The sequence below is a fragment of the Panthera onca genome, chromosome F1 (genome assembly GCF_046562875.1).
Source record: "Panthera onca isolate mPanOnc1 chromosome F1, mPanOnc1 haplotype 2, whole genome shotgun sequence".
Classification (NCBI taxonomy): Eukaryota; Metazoa; Chordata; class Mammalia; order Carnivora; family Felidae; genus Panthera; species Panthera onca.
The window spans coordinates 30,925,476-30,943,660 of NC_138355.1; the positions used below are offsets into that span (position 1 = coordinate 30,925,476).

General features: G+C 37.8%; 1 protein-coding gene across 4 annotated transcripts in view; it reads left to right on the top strand.

Moving 5' to 3' along the window:
* LOC132686193 (torsin-1A-interacting protein 2-like) overlaps positions 1–15,992 on the top strand; it is a 32,381-nt gene extending 16,389 nt beyond the window's left edge. For 2 of the 4 annotated variants that reach the window (XM_081791885.1, XM_081791884.1), the window contains exons 2-5: positions 7,360–7,536; positions 9,979–10,500; positions 13,474–13,578; positions 14,353–15,992. In XM_081791885.1, coding sequence (XP_081648011.1) covers positions 7,503–7,536; positions 9,979–10,500; positions 13,474–13,578; positions 14,353–15,152 — 1,461 coding nt within the window. In that variant the 5' untranslated portion in view covers positions 7,360–7,502 and the 3' untranslated portion in view covers positions 15,153–15,992. Of the gene's footprint in view, positions 1–6,714; positions 7,159–7,359; positions 7,537–9,978; positions 10,501–13,473; positions 13,579–14,352 lie in introns of those variants that run through there. The other 2 variants (XM_078441376.2, XM_060643817.2) reach the window with 2 other exon arrangements.
* Positions 15,993–18,185: the final 2,193 nt, after the last annotated feature.

The following is an 18,185-nucleotide window of genomic DNA, read 5'->3' on the forward strand; positions in this document are numbered from 1 at the left end:
CTGACAAACACTCTACATATGTGCAATTTTAAGTATCGGCAAAATGTTTTAACCAAAGATGGTTTTAACTAATGTCTCCTTTAAATAGTAGAAAAAATGAAATGGATATGTACTGTTGATTTTCAGACTAATACCTAGATGAGCTTGTGAAGATATGCAGATTTCTTGATCTCACAGAAATTTTGATTCCTTAGGTTGCTCTTGGGGCCCAGGAATCTGCATTTATAAATAGTGCTGCAGGAGATTCTTATGCAGGTGCTGTATGGATACTTTGAGAATTACAGTGGCAGCACCTCTGTGGTGTTTAGTTATCTGGCTTTAAAAGGAAGGAAACTGAGTACTCAATACTGCATGGTAGTGATAATTATTGTATTTTGCTAGTGACATTTAAAGAGGTTTCGTGTCAGACTAAAGGTTGCTGTTGATATTTCTGGTTATAAGTCAGTCACATTTTTCTCGAAGTACAAATATGTTCTAAAATTAATTCTCAAGACAAATGATCTAGAGGGTTATCCAACATTTTAGATTATGTGAGCCGAATTAATCTGCTTCCATACTGTGGCAGAGTTGATACTGCCACATATACTTATATATAATGGTGGCCATTTTAAAAATGACTTTTATGAGTACTTCCTGTTATTTGATGGCAGACTTAGGAGTGGAAAGTTAAAAGAAACATGCTGGGGTAGCCTGGGAAAGAAATATCTACTGAAGAGGGGGGTATCTTGGGTTGTGGGTGACTGAGTTAAGATCTCTAAGTGATAGGAGAAGGAAGCCCAGGCAGGCAGGAAGGCATAAAAGAATTGCGTGGAGTCCGGAGTATGTGGCAATCAGCATGCTACATATATCTGTAAGAGTGAGATGAGCCATATGCCCTTCCGTCTCTTCAGTCTTTGACAGCCCTTGATTCTCCACGGAATCTTAACACAACTTGAAAATTGCTTATTACAGAGGAAAAACAATGGCCTTTGCAGCCAGTTGACCTGTGTTCATCTTCGAATTCTGGCACTGTTAAATGACTTTGGGCATTTTAACCTCTCTCTTCAGTTTCTTCATCTGTCAAATAGTGCAGTAATAACCTACCTCATAGTGTTCTGGGGTTGAATGTGATAATATATGCCAAACATATGGCACATAGTAAGTCTTTAGGACTAGAAAAAGTATAGGAGAAGAGGTAGAACTCAGAAGTGTAGGGATAAGGATAGAGTCTTAATTTTAGAACTGGGATTAAATCCAATTGTTAGAGCTCAATCCTGAATTACCAAAAACTTCTTAAGTCCCTTCCAATGAAGGACTCCCTTGATCTTGGTACTGAGGTTGACGTTGTAGTTGAGTCCAGTGGTGTTAGGTATAAAGATTAAGAAGCCTATGGGGATGGATGCTCTCAAGGAAATCCTTGTCACATTTTTTAGGCCCGTTTACAGTCATAATTATGGTAGATGTAATTGCTGTGTGATTTGTTCTATCACCTGAGACTTTCCACAACACTAAAATAAGCTGTTTGAGAAAATTTGAAGGATATGTGCAGAATCACCCAGGTCATATGTGCTAGAGTCACAATTCAGACCTAGATTCAGGGTACTTTGCAGTATGTTCACTACAAGTTTTTTTTTTTTAGTGTCACGGTTAAAAGCTTGGGTCCCACCATCAGATTGAGTTCAAATCCTGACTCTGCCTTTACTAGTTGTGTGTTCCTGGGTAAGGTTCTTAACCTCTCTGTATGTCCATTTCCTTGTCTGTAAAATAGTAATAAGACTATTAATCCATACATCATAAGACTGTTGTGAAGATTAAATGAATTAATACATGAAATGCTTTGGATGCTGCTCGGCATAAAGAAGACGCTCAATAAATGTTAGCTATATATTTTTGTTGTAGATGTTTCATATGTTGTAGCCATGGCAGAAGTATATATTATTTGAGGGCCAAGAGAACCTGATTTTTATCCCTAGAGCCTAAAATGACAGGATTCATTAAAAGTGTTTAAAGGCAGAAAAAGGTACATATACTTATTGGGCCCGGACTACCATACATTTGTCATGATGGCATTTATGTCTAAATTACCATCCTAGATTGACTGATACTCTTGTATCTTGGCTGCTAGGCTTCTAATTCATATTCTCTCTCCCTCCTCCTCCCCCTCCCCTTTCTCTCTCTCTCTCTCTCTCTCTCTCTAATTTACCACTTAGTGTTGCAGATGCCAGTGCTTCCTGGTACTTGCCTCTTCCTTCTTCCCCAGGTCTCTAGGTCTCCGTCCCCTCCCCTCACTGGTTCCCATGGAGGTTACAGGATGAATAGAGGTTGGGTGAGGTCTCGCTGCTCTCCCAGCCCTGATTTTGTTCTCAACGGCAGCTTTTTCTTGTCCTGTCTCCTTTCAACTGGTTATGACAAAGTGCATGGGAGGCTGTCGTTGAAGTATACCTCTGTAACACAAATTCATTGCTTGTGAGCTCAAAGAGTTACCATTACAGGCTTTGCCTTTTGATTTTTTTCCTCACAGAGCTGATCCATTTTATTACTCATTTAACAAAAGTAATAACTACATCAAACATATAGAAAAATCCAGAAAATAATACTCACTAGGTACTCAGATCTAAAATACGTTAACATTTTGCCACATTTGCCTCCATTGTTTTGTTTTTTTTTTTCAAGATACAGTTGACACAGTTGAGACCCATTCTTGTCCTCCTCCTATTCCTGCCCTTCCCTCAGCAGAAGCAAGCACCAAATGGAAGTTTATGTGTATCCCTTCTGTTCATGTGTTTAATTATTTTATATCTGTTTAAGCAGTGTACAGAACAATAAAAGAATTGACTGCTTTCAAAATTTTATTATTCAGTAACATCAGTAACATTTATACATAAATGTGATGTGCACCAATTTGTAGAGTTTCTCTTCGACACTTAATTTTGTATGTTGGAGTCTGCTGAAGTTGGTTGTATTGCTGCAGTGCAAAGGTCATGCGTTACCAGACAATGAATACATACCCAGCAGTCACCATTACCATTGGTGCAATGAGATGGAACAGAAAGGATACATCTTAAAAGAACACAGGGCAGCCACATCTGCAGAGGAAGCAGTGAGGCAAATTCGTGTCCTTGTTTACAAAAGTCCCAGGATGTGGAAATTAAGGAAGGTATCCCTCAGCCTACCATCTGGAGCATTTTCCATAAATGGAGACTAACCTGTTTGACCTGTTGCAAGCCCACATTGAGACTGTTAACGCAAATTGATACAGGTCTTGCTGCAGGTTTCAGGGTCACAGGGAAGTGCAAAAAGTAGAAAAATGGATCATAACCTCCACATATGTGGGACATTGAAAAACAACATCTTACAATGGAACTTTTCAGGGATTCACTGAAAGTAAATCTTTTGTGCCACGTGAAGCACACAGGTCTTCATCAGTTCCTTTTTGCCAAAGATCCATCAAATGGAAATGATGGTATAATCATGGACACAATGATGGAATGGTTTTTCCCACAGCTGCAAAATCTCCAACATCCCCATTTTCCATCAGGATGAGGCTCTGCCTCACTTCCATTATGCAGTCTAGAGTTTCTTAATGTACACATTTCATGGCATGGATTGGATAGTGCTCAAAAAGTTGACCTGCCTCTGGAATATTGGCCTCCAGATCTCCCACCATGTGACTTCTTGTGAGGATGTGTCAAGAACCTCTGTGTTTGTACCACTTCTTGTAGCATTGAGGGAATACCATTTCAGCTATGAACAGTGTGACATGTTTGTTACAAAGGGCCTAAATGAAATGGGCTACAGGAATGTGTGCCTTGTGACAAGAAAGGTATTTACTGAGCAGTTTTAAGATTAGAGAAATACCTGCGATGGTTCCTTTTGCAGAGTGTTTATTGGCTGCATCCTAGTTAGCAAGTAATACATTTTTGAAAGCGTTCAGTTCTGTTTCTTGGAAACCAAATTGAGGGTATCCTACATGCAATAAAATGTACAAATTTTAGGGACGCCTGGGTGGCTCAGTCGGTTGGGCGTCCGACTTCGGCTCAGGTCATGATCTCACAGTCTGTGGGTTCGAGCCCCGCGTCGGGCTCTGTGCTGACAGCTCAGAGCCTGGAGCCTGTTTCAGATTCTGTGTCTCCTTCTCTCTGTGACCCTCCCCCGTTCATGCTCTGTCTCTCTCTGTCTCAAAAATAAATAAACGTTAAAAAAAAATTAAAAAAAGTACAAATTTTAATTTTGATGACAAATGTTAACTACCTTAATAAAGATACGAAACACTTTACTAAACCCAGAAGCTTTCCTCATGCCCTTTTCCAGTGAGTACTCCTTCCCCCAGTAACCACTTCTATGTTTTCTGTCACCATAGACTATGGTAAATAACCATTTGCCTATTTTAGGACTTCATATAAATGGAATCATTTGGCAGATACTCCTATGTGTGGGTTTTTTTTCATTCACATTTCTTAAGATACATCCATGTCGTGGCTTGTATCAGTTCATATTTATGCCATTTGTTCTTCTTTTGAATCACTCTATATAGTATAAGTTTGTTTCTTAACTTGTATGTAAAAATTATAATACTGCACTTTTACAAATTTTTGAGATATGTAATTCATTGGTTTAATTGCCATAGATAATGTTACATTGTAAGAATATGCCACAGTTTTTTTTTTAATCCTCTTCCTTATTCATGGACATTTAGGTGGTCTCATTTTTTCCCTCATTTTAAACAATGCTGCCACAAATATCAGTGGGCACTTGAGGGAGAGTTTGTCTACGGCATGTGTCTAAAAGTGCAATTGCCAGTTTGTAGAATCTGCGTGTCTTGTCTTTACCAGATAATTGCCATATTGCTCTCCAGAATTGAATAGCAGTTTACTCATTGCCAATAGAGTTTAAAACTCTCTGTGTATCCATATCCTCACCAACACCTGGTGTTGCCTGACTTGTTTGCCAGTCGGTGCTTGTAAAATGGTATTGTACGTCATTGTTAATTTATTTTGCATTTCCTTAACCACTCTTATTGATTCATTACACTGCTAGGTTTCCTCTTCATTTAACAGTTTGTTCACCTCTTTTCCCCATTTATTTTTTCATAGCATTATCTGTCTCTTACTGATTTGGGGGGAGTCTGTGTATTCTGGATATTAATCCCTTGCTGATTTTATGTGTTGGCTGATATTTTTCTGGTCAGTAAGTTTATGTTTTAACTTTGATTTTGATGATTTGTATAGAAATTAACATTTTAAAAATGTGATCACATTTGTCAGATTTTCCCTTTATGGCTTGTGTATTTTATATCTTGTTTAAGAAAACCTTGAGGTTATAAAGATATTCGGTATTTTCTTCTGAAAATTCAAAGTTTTGCTCTTTATACTTAGGTCTTTAATCTGAAATTGACTTTTGTGTCAGGTGGTATGTAGAAATCTTAACTTTTTTTCCCATTTGAGTTGTCACTTGACCTCAAACTACTCATTAATGCGTTCTTTCTCTTTTGTCACTTACCCAATTTCCTTTATGTATGTATGTATGTATTTCCTGGCTCTGTATTCTGTATATTCTCTGTCTGTTCTTGCACCAATGCCCTTATTGTTCTTATTTCCTATAGGTTTATAATAAGTCTTGATATATCTGATAAAGATAGCCAGCCCCCCTCCTTCGGAATTACCTTAACTCTTCCTAATCCTTTACTGCTCTTTGTGAATTTTAGGGTCAGCTTGTCCATTCTGTAAGAAACAAAACAACAATCAAAAACTTGTCTTAAGATTTTGTTTTAATTTACAATGAATCCGTAGATTAGTTTGGAGACAATTGACATTATTGGTTTAGAGTCTTACTGTCTATGCACGTAATATATTTCTCTACTTAGGTCTTTTTTATGTCCTTTAATAAAGTTTTATGCTTTTCTTTCTAAAGTTTTTTTTTTTAGTACATTTTTATTGAGGTATAATTTACATAGCATAAAACTCACCCCACTCTATAAAGTTCTTGCATATATGTTGTTAGGTTTTTTTACCAGGTACCTTTTAATTTTTATTTTGAGATACCTTATAGTTATTGTGTGGTAGCCTGTTTGCTTTCTAAAATTTTTGTCCTGGTGCATAGGAAAGTTTTACCCGTTGTTTTCTCGGTTTGGGCTGGCAGGAAAAAATTGTCTTAAGAAATCTGAAAAAGACGGAGGACCTTTTATTTTCTTTCATGAACTAGGATAGGAGAGAAATCCTCATTGCAGCATATGATGGTAATGTGAAAAGGAGAGCTGGAAGCCCAGTCTCAGGCGATTGAAGAAGATAAAAGGGTGACAAGGAACTCTCCAAATCTTAGACGTGTTCCTAAATGTTCACACCAGCAGAAAGGAGGCCTGCCTCTAACTCCTCCCTTCCCTTCAAGTTTATAATTGGTACCACTCTATACATTCATGTATCCATTTACTTATTCATATTATTTTTAATTAAAATAGGGAGTTCTTACTCTACACTAGGCTAATACCATACATGTGGAATTAAAATGTTATTTTGTAAAATTAAATTTTACAAAAGAGTGCTGTGAAAAAGACATAAAGTTAGTTGGGTAGCCTTGCAACTAGGCTATCAATGTAACACTTTCTAAACCTCTTTTTCACATATATTTTTATATTTAGTCCTCATAGCAGTCCTTAGTCACTTTTACAGATAAGGAAAGTATTGTTCCTGACAAAAAATGATTTAACTATAAAATGATAGAACATTTTATTATGAGTTGCCTCTGATTTTGATTCCTTTTGTATATAGTTCATAGTAACTTCTACATGAGTCATCTTTGAGCACTGCACGGAAAGGCATTGTATAAAGCGATCTAAAAAGAATACTGCGAGAAAACCACTAAAAAGGCAGTGACATAACTCCCGTGTTTATTTCCTACACCTGACACCAAGGCAGCCGCCTTAGTTTGTAGGTACTCCCTGTGCATTGTTACTTAATAATGATAAATGAAAGCTTCTAATAGGCTGAGAGATTGATATGGGGCAGAAACTGAAGACGTAAAGGAAACCTGCAGTGATTAACTGAGCAGTGACTTAAATTTCTATTCTTAGAATTACTCTTCATTCCATTTTCAAAGAACTTCTCTTTAAGATTCTGGCCATTTGGCCTTTCTGATCCTTTCAACACAATGGAACATATTAGGAGATTATGGCATCCATGCAAGGTTAATAATCTGAAACTTTTTTTTCTACTTGTAGTTAAGGATTTGGTGATCCTCACTAAAAACCAGAAAACATTTCTTCATCAGAAAAGTTTCGAAGAGGAGCTACTACTCAGAGTAAACAGATTGAATAAATGAAGCTGAAATCGGCATTTCTCCCATGTATGAATAAAAAGTCATTTAATTCTTTTCATTTTATTTTAGTCACTATATATGCCTTGTTTCCTGGGTCCACGGGAAGCATGAGTCTGTTGGGACTTGGGACAAGAAGAAAACAAGACATCTTCACAAGAAAAAACAGACATTAACAAAAAGTATCCCAAAGTCTGAAGAGCTAGAACACAAACATGGCCGACAGAGGACTTAGGGATCCTGCAGAGGGTAAGACTAGTCTGTACAGCAGGTTCATGCTGTAGGAATCTAGACCTGTACTAAGATCTCAGGTGACTGAAACCTGAAGTTTGGAAGTAAAGAAGTTAGCTTAGTGGATTAATTTGTTATGATGATGATTCTTTTTTATTTGCTCAAGTCTACCATAACATCAGACCTGAATTATAAGGAAGGTTAATGTTTTAGAGATCCAGTAGTAGGAACCCATAGTGTTAGAAAAATACATGCATCTTAGAAAGGGATGGCAGACCAGTTTTTAGAGCTGTATTTTTTTTTTTTAAATCAAGAAAACAGATGTGCCATCTGTTTAGAGATCTTTCAATTCTAGGGAAAGATGAAATTTAAAGTCTTCATCCTGCTTGTATATATATGTAAGAGCTATCAAACAGGCAAATTATGAAGTAGATATTTCAGAAGAGAAGGGCATATTTACTTAGACCTTTTATTGAGGATATTTTAAAATATATAAAAGTAGAATACTATAATGAATTCCCATGCACTCAACATTTAGTTCCTTTATTTAAGTCTATTTAAATTCCAGTTCATTTATACCAGTTAATAATTTACAGTGTAATAATTAGTTTCAGGTGTATAATATAGTTATTTCAACATCTAAATTTTTTTAATATTTTTTTACATTTATATTAATTCAATTTTTTGTGAGAGAGATAGAGACAGAGTGCAAGCCAGAGAGGGACAGAGAGAGAGAGACACAGAATCCCAAGCAGGCTCCAGGTTCTGAGCTGTCAGCACAGAGCCCAAGATGGGGCTTGAACCCATCAACCTCGAGATCGTGACCTGAGCCGAAGTCGGACACTCAACCGACTGAGCCACCCAGGGCCCCCTCATCATCTAAATTTCAGTTATAACCTGTATAATGTTGATCTTGTTGCCTGCCATGGAATATTTAAATACGAATCCAAGGCATTATATCATTTAGTTTATATCTCTTAAAGATAGATTTTTTAAAGTAACTAAAATAGCATCATACCTGGAAAATATATTAATAATTGTTCCTTAATATTATCACAAATTTAATCAGTATGTACACTTCTCCAGTTGTCTCAACATCTTTTTTTTTTTTTTTTTTTTTTTTTTTTTTTTTTTTTTGCCTCCTTAATCTTTTTTTTTCTCCACAGCTGGCGTTTTGTTTTTTTTTTTTTCTTTATAATGGGCCACTCTCTGTATTTGATTGATTTATCTTTTAGGTTGCTTTTTTTTTTTTTTAGGCTTTACTATAAAAAATACCACACATACATAAGAGTAGAGAGAGAGAGATGAAATGAATCCCATGTTCCCATCAAATGGCTCCATCTGCTGCCAACATATTGTTTCATCTGTAGTTTCTCACTCTCCTTTATCACCCATATTCTTGAGGCAAGTTGTTGACATCGTGTAATTTTAGCCATGAATATGTGAATACTTACCTCTAAAAGGATGCTTTAAAAAATTATCACAATATATTGTACTTAAAGGATGACCAGTAATTCCTAAGTAAGAAGGAATATCTGGCATTCAAATTTTCCTGATTATCTCATAAATACTTTTTTTTGTCTCTTGCTGTTATTAAAGTAACAGAAGTCTTTTGTCCCTTTGAATTTTCCCATCCTGGGTTTTACCAATTACGTTCTGAGGCATGATTTAATATATTCCTCTATCCCTGTATTTCATGGAAACTGGTAGGTAGCTCTAGAATCTTGATCATATATCAGTTCGTTTGTTTGGCAAGAATACTATACGTGAGGGGCGCCTGGGTGGCTCAGTCGGTGGAGCGTCCGACTTCGGCTCAGGTCATGATCTCGCAGTCTGTGAGTTCGAGCCCCGCATAGGGCTCTGTGCTGATGGCTCAGAGCCCAGAGCCTGCTTCCGATTCTGTCTCCCTCTCTCCCTGCCCCTCCCCCACTCACAGTCTGTCTGTCTGTCTCTCTCTCAAAAATAAACATTAAAAAAAAATTAAAAAAATACTATACGTGTTATAGTGTACTTCCTACTGCATTGAATTGGGAGGTTAATGATGTCTGGTTTTCCCTGTTTTTGTGATGTTAAAGATTGATCAGCTGGTTCAGCAGTTGTGAGTCTGGTTCATCCATTATAAAACTTCTCATAAGCCTTTTGCATAATGGTTTTAGTTGCTACTGATGATTATTGCCTAGATACATTATTTCATCAGGGAAGAGGATGTGTTTAATACACAAAAATTGGTTTTGTTATTCAAAATAGTTTTACATTAGTATTATTTGTTAGATTTATTAACACATAATAAATTTGTCTTACCTTTAGTGGAAATCAAGAGAAATAATGTTTAGGAAGAGTGCCTTGCTAACCATAAAAATCTGTATACATTTTACTTATTATTCAGTTAGGGACCTTGTTAAAATACAAAAAAATAGGGATGTTATTTTTAATTAAAATTATAAATTTTTATCTCAATAGCCTCTCAAGAGGATTTGAAAAATGACCCATCAGTAAGTTCTCAGGCACAGGAGACCATAGTCACAGCAAGTACCACTGAAGAAGCTCAGACCCCAGACCCTGTCTCTGGTCTTAACAAAGTCCACCAAGAGGTAGAAAATATAGGTCCAGGAAGTGCAGACGCAGGTGATCAATCAGAAGATTCAGATGAAACAAATTATGGGAACTATCCAAAGGATAAAACAGAACATGAGAACAACCAGAGCTTTCAGGATGAAGAGCAAGGCCATCAACTCCCTGATTCAGAAAGTCCAGGTGAAAAACCCTTGGATCCAGAACCCAGCTGTTCTCCAAGTGACAAGGTGGGAAGAGATGATGTGCTCTTACGAAGCGACTCTGCAGCCCTCCCTGAGGAAGTGAGCAGCGGACCTGGAGTTGCACAGGAGCCACCTGCCATGGACCCTCAGGATGCCCCAAGCCCTGATCGTTCCCATGCAGGGCCAGAGAACCAGGGCACAGTGCGGAGGCGACTGCTGGCGCCAGGTAAGGGAGCCCACTGGACTTCTGTTTCGTATTGCTCTGTCACTGAGGACACAGCATAGGTCAGGGGCCTTTTTGTCAGCTTCTCTTTCCTTCATAGGACCAAGGCCTTTGGGCCTTGCCCAAGGTCACTTAAAGACATATGACTGAACTTAGAATGAGGTTTCTCATCTCCTAGACCATTTGTAGCTTATGTAGCTTCCAATACATAACTACTTATGTAGCTTCCAATACATAAACTGCATTTTTAAACAATATTTTTATTTACTTACTGTTTGTAGTAATGTAGTAAGATTAAAAAAAGGGGGGGGCGGTGGGGGAAGGCCTGACTTTTTAAAACTTTACTAGCTTTTTCTTTAATTCTTAGGAGCATATTTTTTATTTACAATTTTTTAAAGCTTTTACTTTTTGGGGAACTAAACACTACGTAAATCAAGAGATGGATACATTTAAAAACCAGCATCAGTGGTACAGTGCCCTTAACTCAGTCATGTTTTAGTTTTATAAGACTTTGAGCAAATCTGTTAATTTGTCTCTATATGATTTTCTCCTCTTGTATATTAAGGAGAATAACCATCATATCTTCTCTTATGAAGATACTGTCTTCCTAGTGGCTAAGTCCTTAGCTGGAACTCAAAAGACACACAGATTCTCGTTGTGGTCCTGCCACTTGCTAGCTTGGGTGACCTTGAGCAAGTATCTTAACTTCCTGGTACTTCAGTTTCCTATTTGTAGAATGAAGAATTTGGACAAGAGGTATCCAGCTCTCACTGTCTATAATTCTATGTGTGGATATGTATTTTATAAGTACTTAGAAGAGCTCAGTCTAAAATGCCTGTTGGCCAATGCAAACAAACATAAAATATTACACATTCTGTTCATCAGGGGCTTGACTAAGGGCTGGAAATTCATGTTTCACTATAAATCAGTGACCTATCTCAAATACATGTTTCGTTCATTAATCGTTAGTATAGTCTGTAACTTCAGGGAAGTCAAGAACTCTCTCTCTCTCATCCATTATGTCTCTGTGGCACCTGGCACAGAGAAGCAACTTTATGAATAGCTGTTACATGAATGAATCAATGTGACTTGTATGAACTATTATGTCCCATCAGATTTCATCATATGCAGGTTCACTGAGTGGAGGAAGAAAATATTGTTTTAAAAATGCAGTCTGTGTATGCAGAGCAGCTTAATATAATGGAATGAACTAATCTAGCAGATGAGAAATCTTGTTCTAAACTCAGCCACATCTCTTTTTTTTTTTTTTTTTAAGGTTTATTTGAGAGAGAGAGAGAGAGGGAGGGAGGGAGGGAGGGAGGGAGGGCTGGGGTGGGGGTGGGGGAGAAAGAATTCCAAACAGGCTCCACACTGTCAGCACAGAGCCCGATGTGGGGCTTGAACTCACAAACCCAAGCTCATGACCTGAGCTGAAACCAAGAGTCAGACACTTAACCGGCTGAGCCACCCAGGTGCCCCACTTAGCCACATCTCTTTATGTGACCTTGGGCAAAGCCCTTCCCATCCCTGGGCCTTTTGTCAGGATAGGTAAGGTGGGGTTACAGTAGGTGATCATTAAAGATCCTTTCATATTCTATGCTATGATACCTTAAGTTCCTATATTTTAGTATGATGTGAATAAATACACTATCCTTTATAGGTGAAGATGATTCTTTTCTTTTTTTAAACTGTTTCATTTATTTTTTTTAATGTTAATTTATTTTTGAGAGAGAGAGCCATGAGCAGGGGAGGGACAGAGAGAGGGAGATAGGATCTGAAACAGGCTCTGCGCTGACAGCAGCAAGCCCAATCCCACAGTCTCACAAACCATGAGACCGTGACTTGAGCCATAGATGCCTAACCAACTGAGCCACCTAGCCACCTGTTTCCTTATGTTAATAGAGTATACCGTTTGAATTCTTTTTCCCGTAAGCACACACCTATACCGTAGAGTGCCTTCGAGTGCTACACAATAGTGCCCTCCTTTTTTTTCAGCCACACATTTTAAGATCGGTGTCTCACCCCACACCTACATTTTTATGTAGTTCATAAATTTTCTTAATCTTGTATTTCTTACTTTTCATGATTCCATCATTAAGAGTTCCAAACCTACTTTTGTACCTGTACAGTAATCTCTCCTGTCTCAAAACTTAGGGCCTTCATTATGTGTATGCTTGGGGTCTTGAGCCACGTGACTTGAACCCTGGAATTAGAGTGTCCTTGCCCTGTGATGTTGAGTCTTGTGTACAGTTAATGCTTCTTTCTTAAAAAAATGTTTTATTATGTATGCTTTATCTTTTAATAGCTGCCACATATTTATTTATTTAAAGTAAACTCTGCGCCCAGTGTAGGGTTTGAACACACAACCCTGAGATCAAGAGTCTCATGCTCTACTGACTGAGCCAGCCAGGTGCCCCCAGCTAACACTTCTAAAATCCCTTTTTACTTATTTATTTTATTATTAATTTTTCTTTTTTTAACATTTATGTATTTTTTGAGACAGAGAGAGACAGAGCATGAACGGGGGAGGGTCAGAGAGAAAGGGAGACACAGAATCTGAAACAGGCTCCAGGCTCTGAGATGTCAGCACAGAGCCCGATGCGGGGCTCAAACCCACGGACCGCGAGATCATGACCTGAGCCGAAGTCGGACGCCCAACTGACTGAGCCACCCAGGCGCCCCGTAAAATCCCTTTTTAATTTTAAACATTTTGTCGAAATACGTTGTAGATAGGTTTGGCCGCAATATTAGGGTGCTTGTTTCTTGTCCTTGATGTAAGGGCCAGTGAGGACTTCATTTTATTGTTCTACGTAAAATAAAAGTAATAGCCTTAAGGAAAAGACAGGAAAAAAGTTAGCTTTGTATAAGAAAGTATAGAAATCCCCTCAGCCTAATAATTCTTTGATTTGGTAAGAGGCCTAGAGTGTATGATACCCCGTTAGCATATTGTCTAAAGAGAACGTTCCTTTTCCCCAGCAGAGGCTGAAAGTCATCAACAGGAAACACAAAGGTTGGAAGAAAAGAAAGAGAGTGCACTGGATACCAGAAGAAAGATGAATAAAAAAGATTATTTGCGTTATGGTGAGAACAAAATTGGTCCTACTGTTACGTGTCGATTCACATTCAGAAATCCTCAGAGAAAACACCTAGAAGACTAGCATTTAAACAATTTCATTGTTTTAGTATTTTTGTTTTGTTTTTATTTTACTTTGTTTTAATTCCAGCGTACTTAACATACAGTGTTCTGTTAGTTTCCAGTGCGCAGTATAGTGATTCGCAATTCCATACAACACCTGGTGCTCATCACAACAAGTGAATTCTTTAATCCGCATCACCTATTTCACCCGCCTCCCCTCTGGTAACCATGTTGTTACCATCCTGGTTATCTGGTAACCGTGATATTTTGCCATCCTGAACAAAATGAGAATTCCCACAGGAGGAAGGACTTTTCGTAAATAAGAAACTAAAATGCTTTTTACAGAGTATTAACTTTACATGTGGCATTTTTACATTTTGACCCTTTAGGAAAAAATGGCCTATTAGAAGTAATAGGTACTTTGAGAGGGAGGAGGACTATCCTGATCATTTCTAAATTGCATCATTAGTTATAGCAACAAATACATAAACTTACCTTTTAACAAAAATACTGTATCATCAAATAATTAAATCTAAGAAATTAGAGAAGTGTTTCTGGTAGACCTAAATTAGCTCAAAGGTTAAAGGATTCAGGCGAAAGAAAGTCACCACAATTAGTAAAATCTGGCAGTATCTCTAACTCATTTCAGTTTACCACAGATTTTATTTCTGATCCACCTTCTCTCTAATTTTGTGTTTTATTTTCCCATTCTCTGACAGGCTCCATCTTTTTTGGCTCTGTGGTCACGACTCTTGTTTTGCTAAATTGGGGTAATAGCTACTATTCCTCTTCAGCCCAGCAAGTGCCCAAAAATCCAGCTTTGGAGGCCTTTTTGGTTCATTTCAGCCAACTGAAGGATAAATTCCCAGGCCAGAGTTCCTTTTTGTGGCAGAGAGGACGTAAATTTCTCCAGAAACACCTCAATGCTTCAAACCCCACTGAGCCAGCCACCATCATATTTACAGCAGCTCAGGAGGGAAGAGAGACCCTGAAGTGCCTGAGCCACCTCGTTGCGGATGCCTATACCTCTTCCCAGAAAGTCTCTGCCATTCAGATTGACGGGGCTGCAAGAACCTTGCAGGACAGTGATGTGGTCAAGCAGTTGGTTGACACGGAGCTGAGCTCAGGATTTGAGAATGGCCAGAAGGCTGCTGTGGTGCACCACTTTGAATCCCTTCCCGCAGGCTCTACCTTAATCTTCTACAAGTATTGTGACCATGAGAATGCTGCCTTTAAAGATGTGGCCCTGGTCCTGACTGTTCTCCTAGAGGAGGAAACATTAGAAGCAAGTGTCGGCCCAAGGGAAACTGAAGAAAAAGTGAGAGATTTCCTCTGGGCCAGGTTTACCAACTCAGACACTCCCAGCTCCTTCAACCACATGGACTCTGACAAATTGAGTGGCCTCTGGAGCCGGATTTCACACCTGGTGCTGCCCGTCCAGCCTGTGAGGGACATCGAAGAACAGGGGTGCCGGGGTGCCTTTTATAAGCTAAGCACGGAGTTGGTTTTTGAGGCCTAGGTTTATTAAAAAGTTAGTTGAAGAGCCTTCTGTTTCTGTGGAAGGAGGTTATGAAAAGCCTGGAGAACACAAATGAGCTTATTTTAGAAAAAAATTCTCTTTTTTACCTTTTGTAAAATCTTTCTAAGCTTGACAAAACTTGACTTTTTTCCCTGGCCTTTGAAGCAAATCAGGTTTGAAATCTGCATAGAATATATAACTGAGGCTTTTTTTTTTTTTTTTTTTTTTAATCCAGAAATAGAGCAACAGAATGATTGCATGGGAAGATAATCTTCTCAGAATGACTAAAATGATTTTTGTTTTCTTGAGAGTCTAAGGAGTCTTTTGGGTAGTGTTTGGACTGAACTACAGCAGTTACAGTTATGAAGCAAGGATAATTTAAAAAATGTTTTTTCTATCACATATTAAAATATTTTAAAAACTGATTTTAATAACCTAGTCATGGGATTACATCTTCTACTAATTTGCATTTTTGAATAGTTTGAAAAGAAATATGAATTCAAGTACTGAACTGTATGTAAGGCACTGTGCTTTTATTCCATTAATGGGCTAAGGTAAAAGCAACTGTTCTTAAGAAATGTTCTTGAAAATTGGGAGCAAGGGAAAGAATTAACTATAACCATTGGAAATGAAGAAATTCCAATTGGCTGTATCTTTACTTCGCTTTCTTGAATGTTTTAGAACCATGATTTCCAAGCTATGTCTACTGGCAACCCTATTCTTTTTATCAGGGAGGTTCTGCATTTGATTGCTTCAGGTAGTGGGATTCTCCGTAAGATATAATTGGAACAAAGAGTTCCACTGATAATGAAATTTGAAAATTGCTGATTAAGTGAAAAATCTTAGAAGATAGGAAAATGGGTAGGAAAATGATGAATGTATTAGAACTCATGAGTTGGAAGAGGATGAAATACAGGTTTATTGTATAGACATGCTGTTTATGAAAGATAAAGACCTATAGATGAACAGCAGAATGTATAAACTAGTATTTACTAAGCATATATATATGTATATATATATATATATACACATACACATATATATATATATATTTTAAGCGAGTGTGTGCACAGGAGCGTGTGTGCAGGAGAGTGAAGGGGCAGGAGAGGATAGAGAAAGAGGCAGGGAGAGAATCTCAGGCAGGCTCCACGCTCAGAGCAGAGCCTGACGCAGAGCTCAGTCTTGTGACTGTGAGATCATGACCCGAGCCGAAATCAAGAGTTGGATGCTTGAGGCGCCTGGATAGCTCAGTCGGTTAAGCAACTGACTTCGGCTCAGGTCATGATCTCGCGTTCGTGGGTTTGAGCCCCGCGTCGGGCTCTGTGCTGACAGCTCAGAGCCTGAAGCCTGCTTCGGATTCTGTGTCTCCCTCTCTCTCTGCCCCTCCCCCGCTCGTTCTCTGTCTCTCAAAAATAAATAAACGTTAAAAAAAAAAAAAAAAAGCGTGGGATGCTTAACCTATTGAGCCACCCAGGCACCTCAGTATTTGCTAAGCATCTCTCTGATGGTTTTGTTAATTTCTCTTAATCATCATTTCTGTCTCCCCTGAAGGGAGTTTTATAATTGTCTAGGATGACAGTTTGAGTACAATTTAAGCAGAATAGAGTTTAATAACTAATTGAATAGGTTTTATATGGGTGTGGTAGCATAACTTTACCATGCTGGTTTACTTGCTGCGCAGTGATGGCATATTATATAATGCAGCCCATTTCTTAACTAGATGGTTAGAAATGCAAGAGATACTATACTTAGTAAAAGGAAGCAGACATGGAAAATAGATTCTAAGAGGTTTTAATGACCAGTATTAATTGTTGGACCGTGTTCTGTGATTGCAAGTAAGATTGAGAACAGTGTTTATGGAGACAATAGTTGTTGGTATGCCTTGCAGCTCTGAAAGCAGAACTCTAGTAAAATTATCTTGACCCAGCGAAGGGTCTGTTCCATGGCATGGCATGGCATGGCTATAGGAACTATCATCATGATCCTGTAATATTTCAACTAGGTTTCGGCCTCTCTGCTGCTGTGAGAGAAGAATATGTATATATATAGTGTGTGTGTGTGTGTGTGTGTGTGTATCTTCCTAGTGTTTCCGAAAATCCTTCTAGGTTTTAATCATGTGATTTCTTTTGTACATTAATCATATTGCCAATTAAAGCATGAAAGAAGTCACATGATTAAAGCATGTAAGGATTTTCAGAAACACCAGGAAGATACAGGGATCTTTATTGATACCTAAAAAGAGATCACAAAGACATAGGGGAAGAATCTATTGGAAAATATCTGTCACAGGAAAAACACATAAATCTGTTCTAACCACGGTCTTAAGTGGTGTTCAGATGAGTGTAGGGGCACACCTAAAGGAACTATTTTCATTTGTGACTCTGAAGGAATCTTTCAAATAGATTTGAGGAAAAACCTGCTTGAACAAGAAGATAAACCATAGTGAATATAGTACCAATATCAATCCAATATAAAATCAGAGGAAATTGAAGAAAAATCTATATACTAATGTTTGAATTTTTTTTTTTTATTTTTTTTTTTGTATTTCTAGATCTCAGGTGTCAGCTAGCATTCTGTCACACAAAACCAATGGTGCCTTGTAGAATTGTTCTGTTGGTCTGCTGACCTGTGCTACCTCAGATCTATGAAGAGCCAGTATAAAATGTGCATATATATCAGTGATTCGGAACACAGATGAAACAAAAATTTTAGTTTATTCATTCAGTTGAATATGGTTTTTCATTTCCTTTTCATACGATTAAGAAAAAGGTTTTAAAATGGCACTTTTTTTTTTAATGTTTAGCCTGTATTAAAAAACACTTTTCCTTCCATGTGTAAGTGCAATCATCTGAAGCTATTGTCAGTTTTCTGTTCACTATTTTAAAACTTATTTTAAAAAGCAGTATATTAACTCTGGATCTATTCATGAATAAAATGATTATTTTTAAAGCATAAAACTTTATATTTTTTAAATGTACCAATTAAAATCGATTATCTAATGTACTCTTAAGTTCATTTCTATTCAGTTCTTCT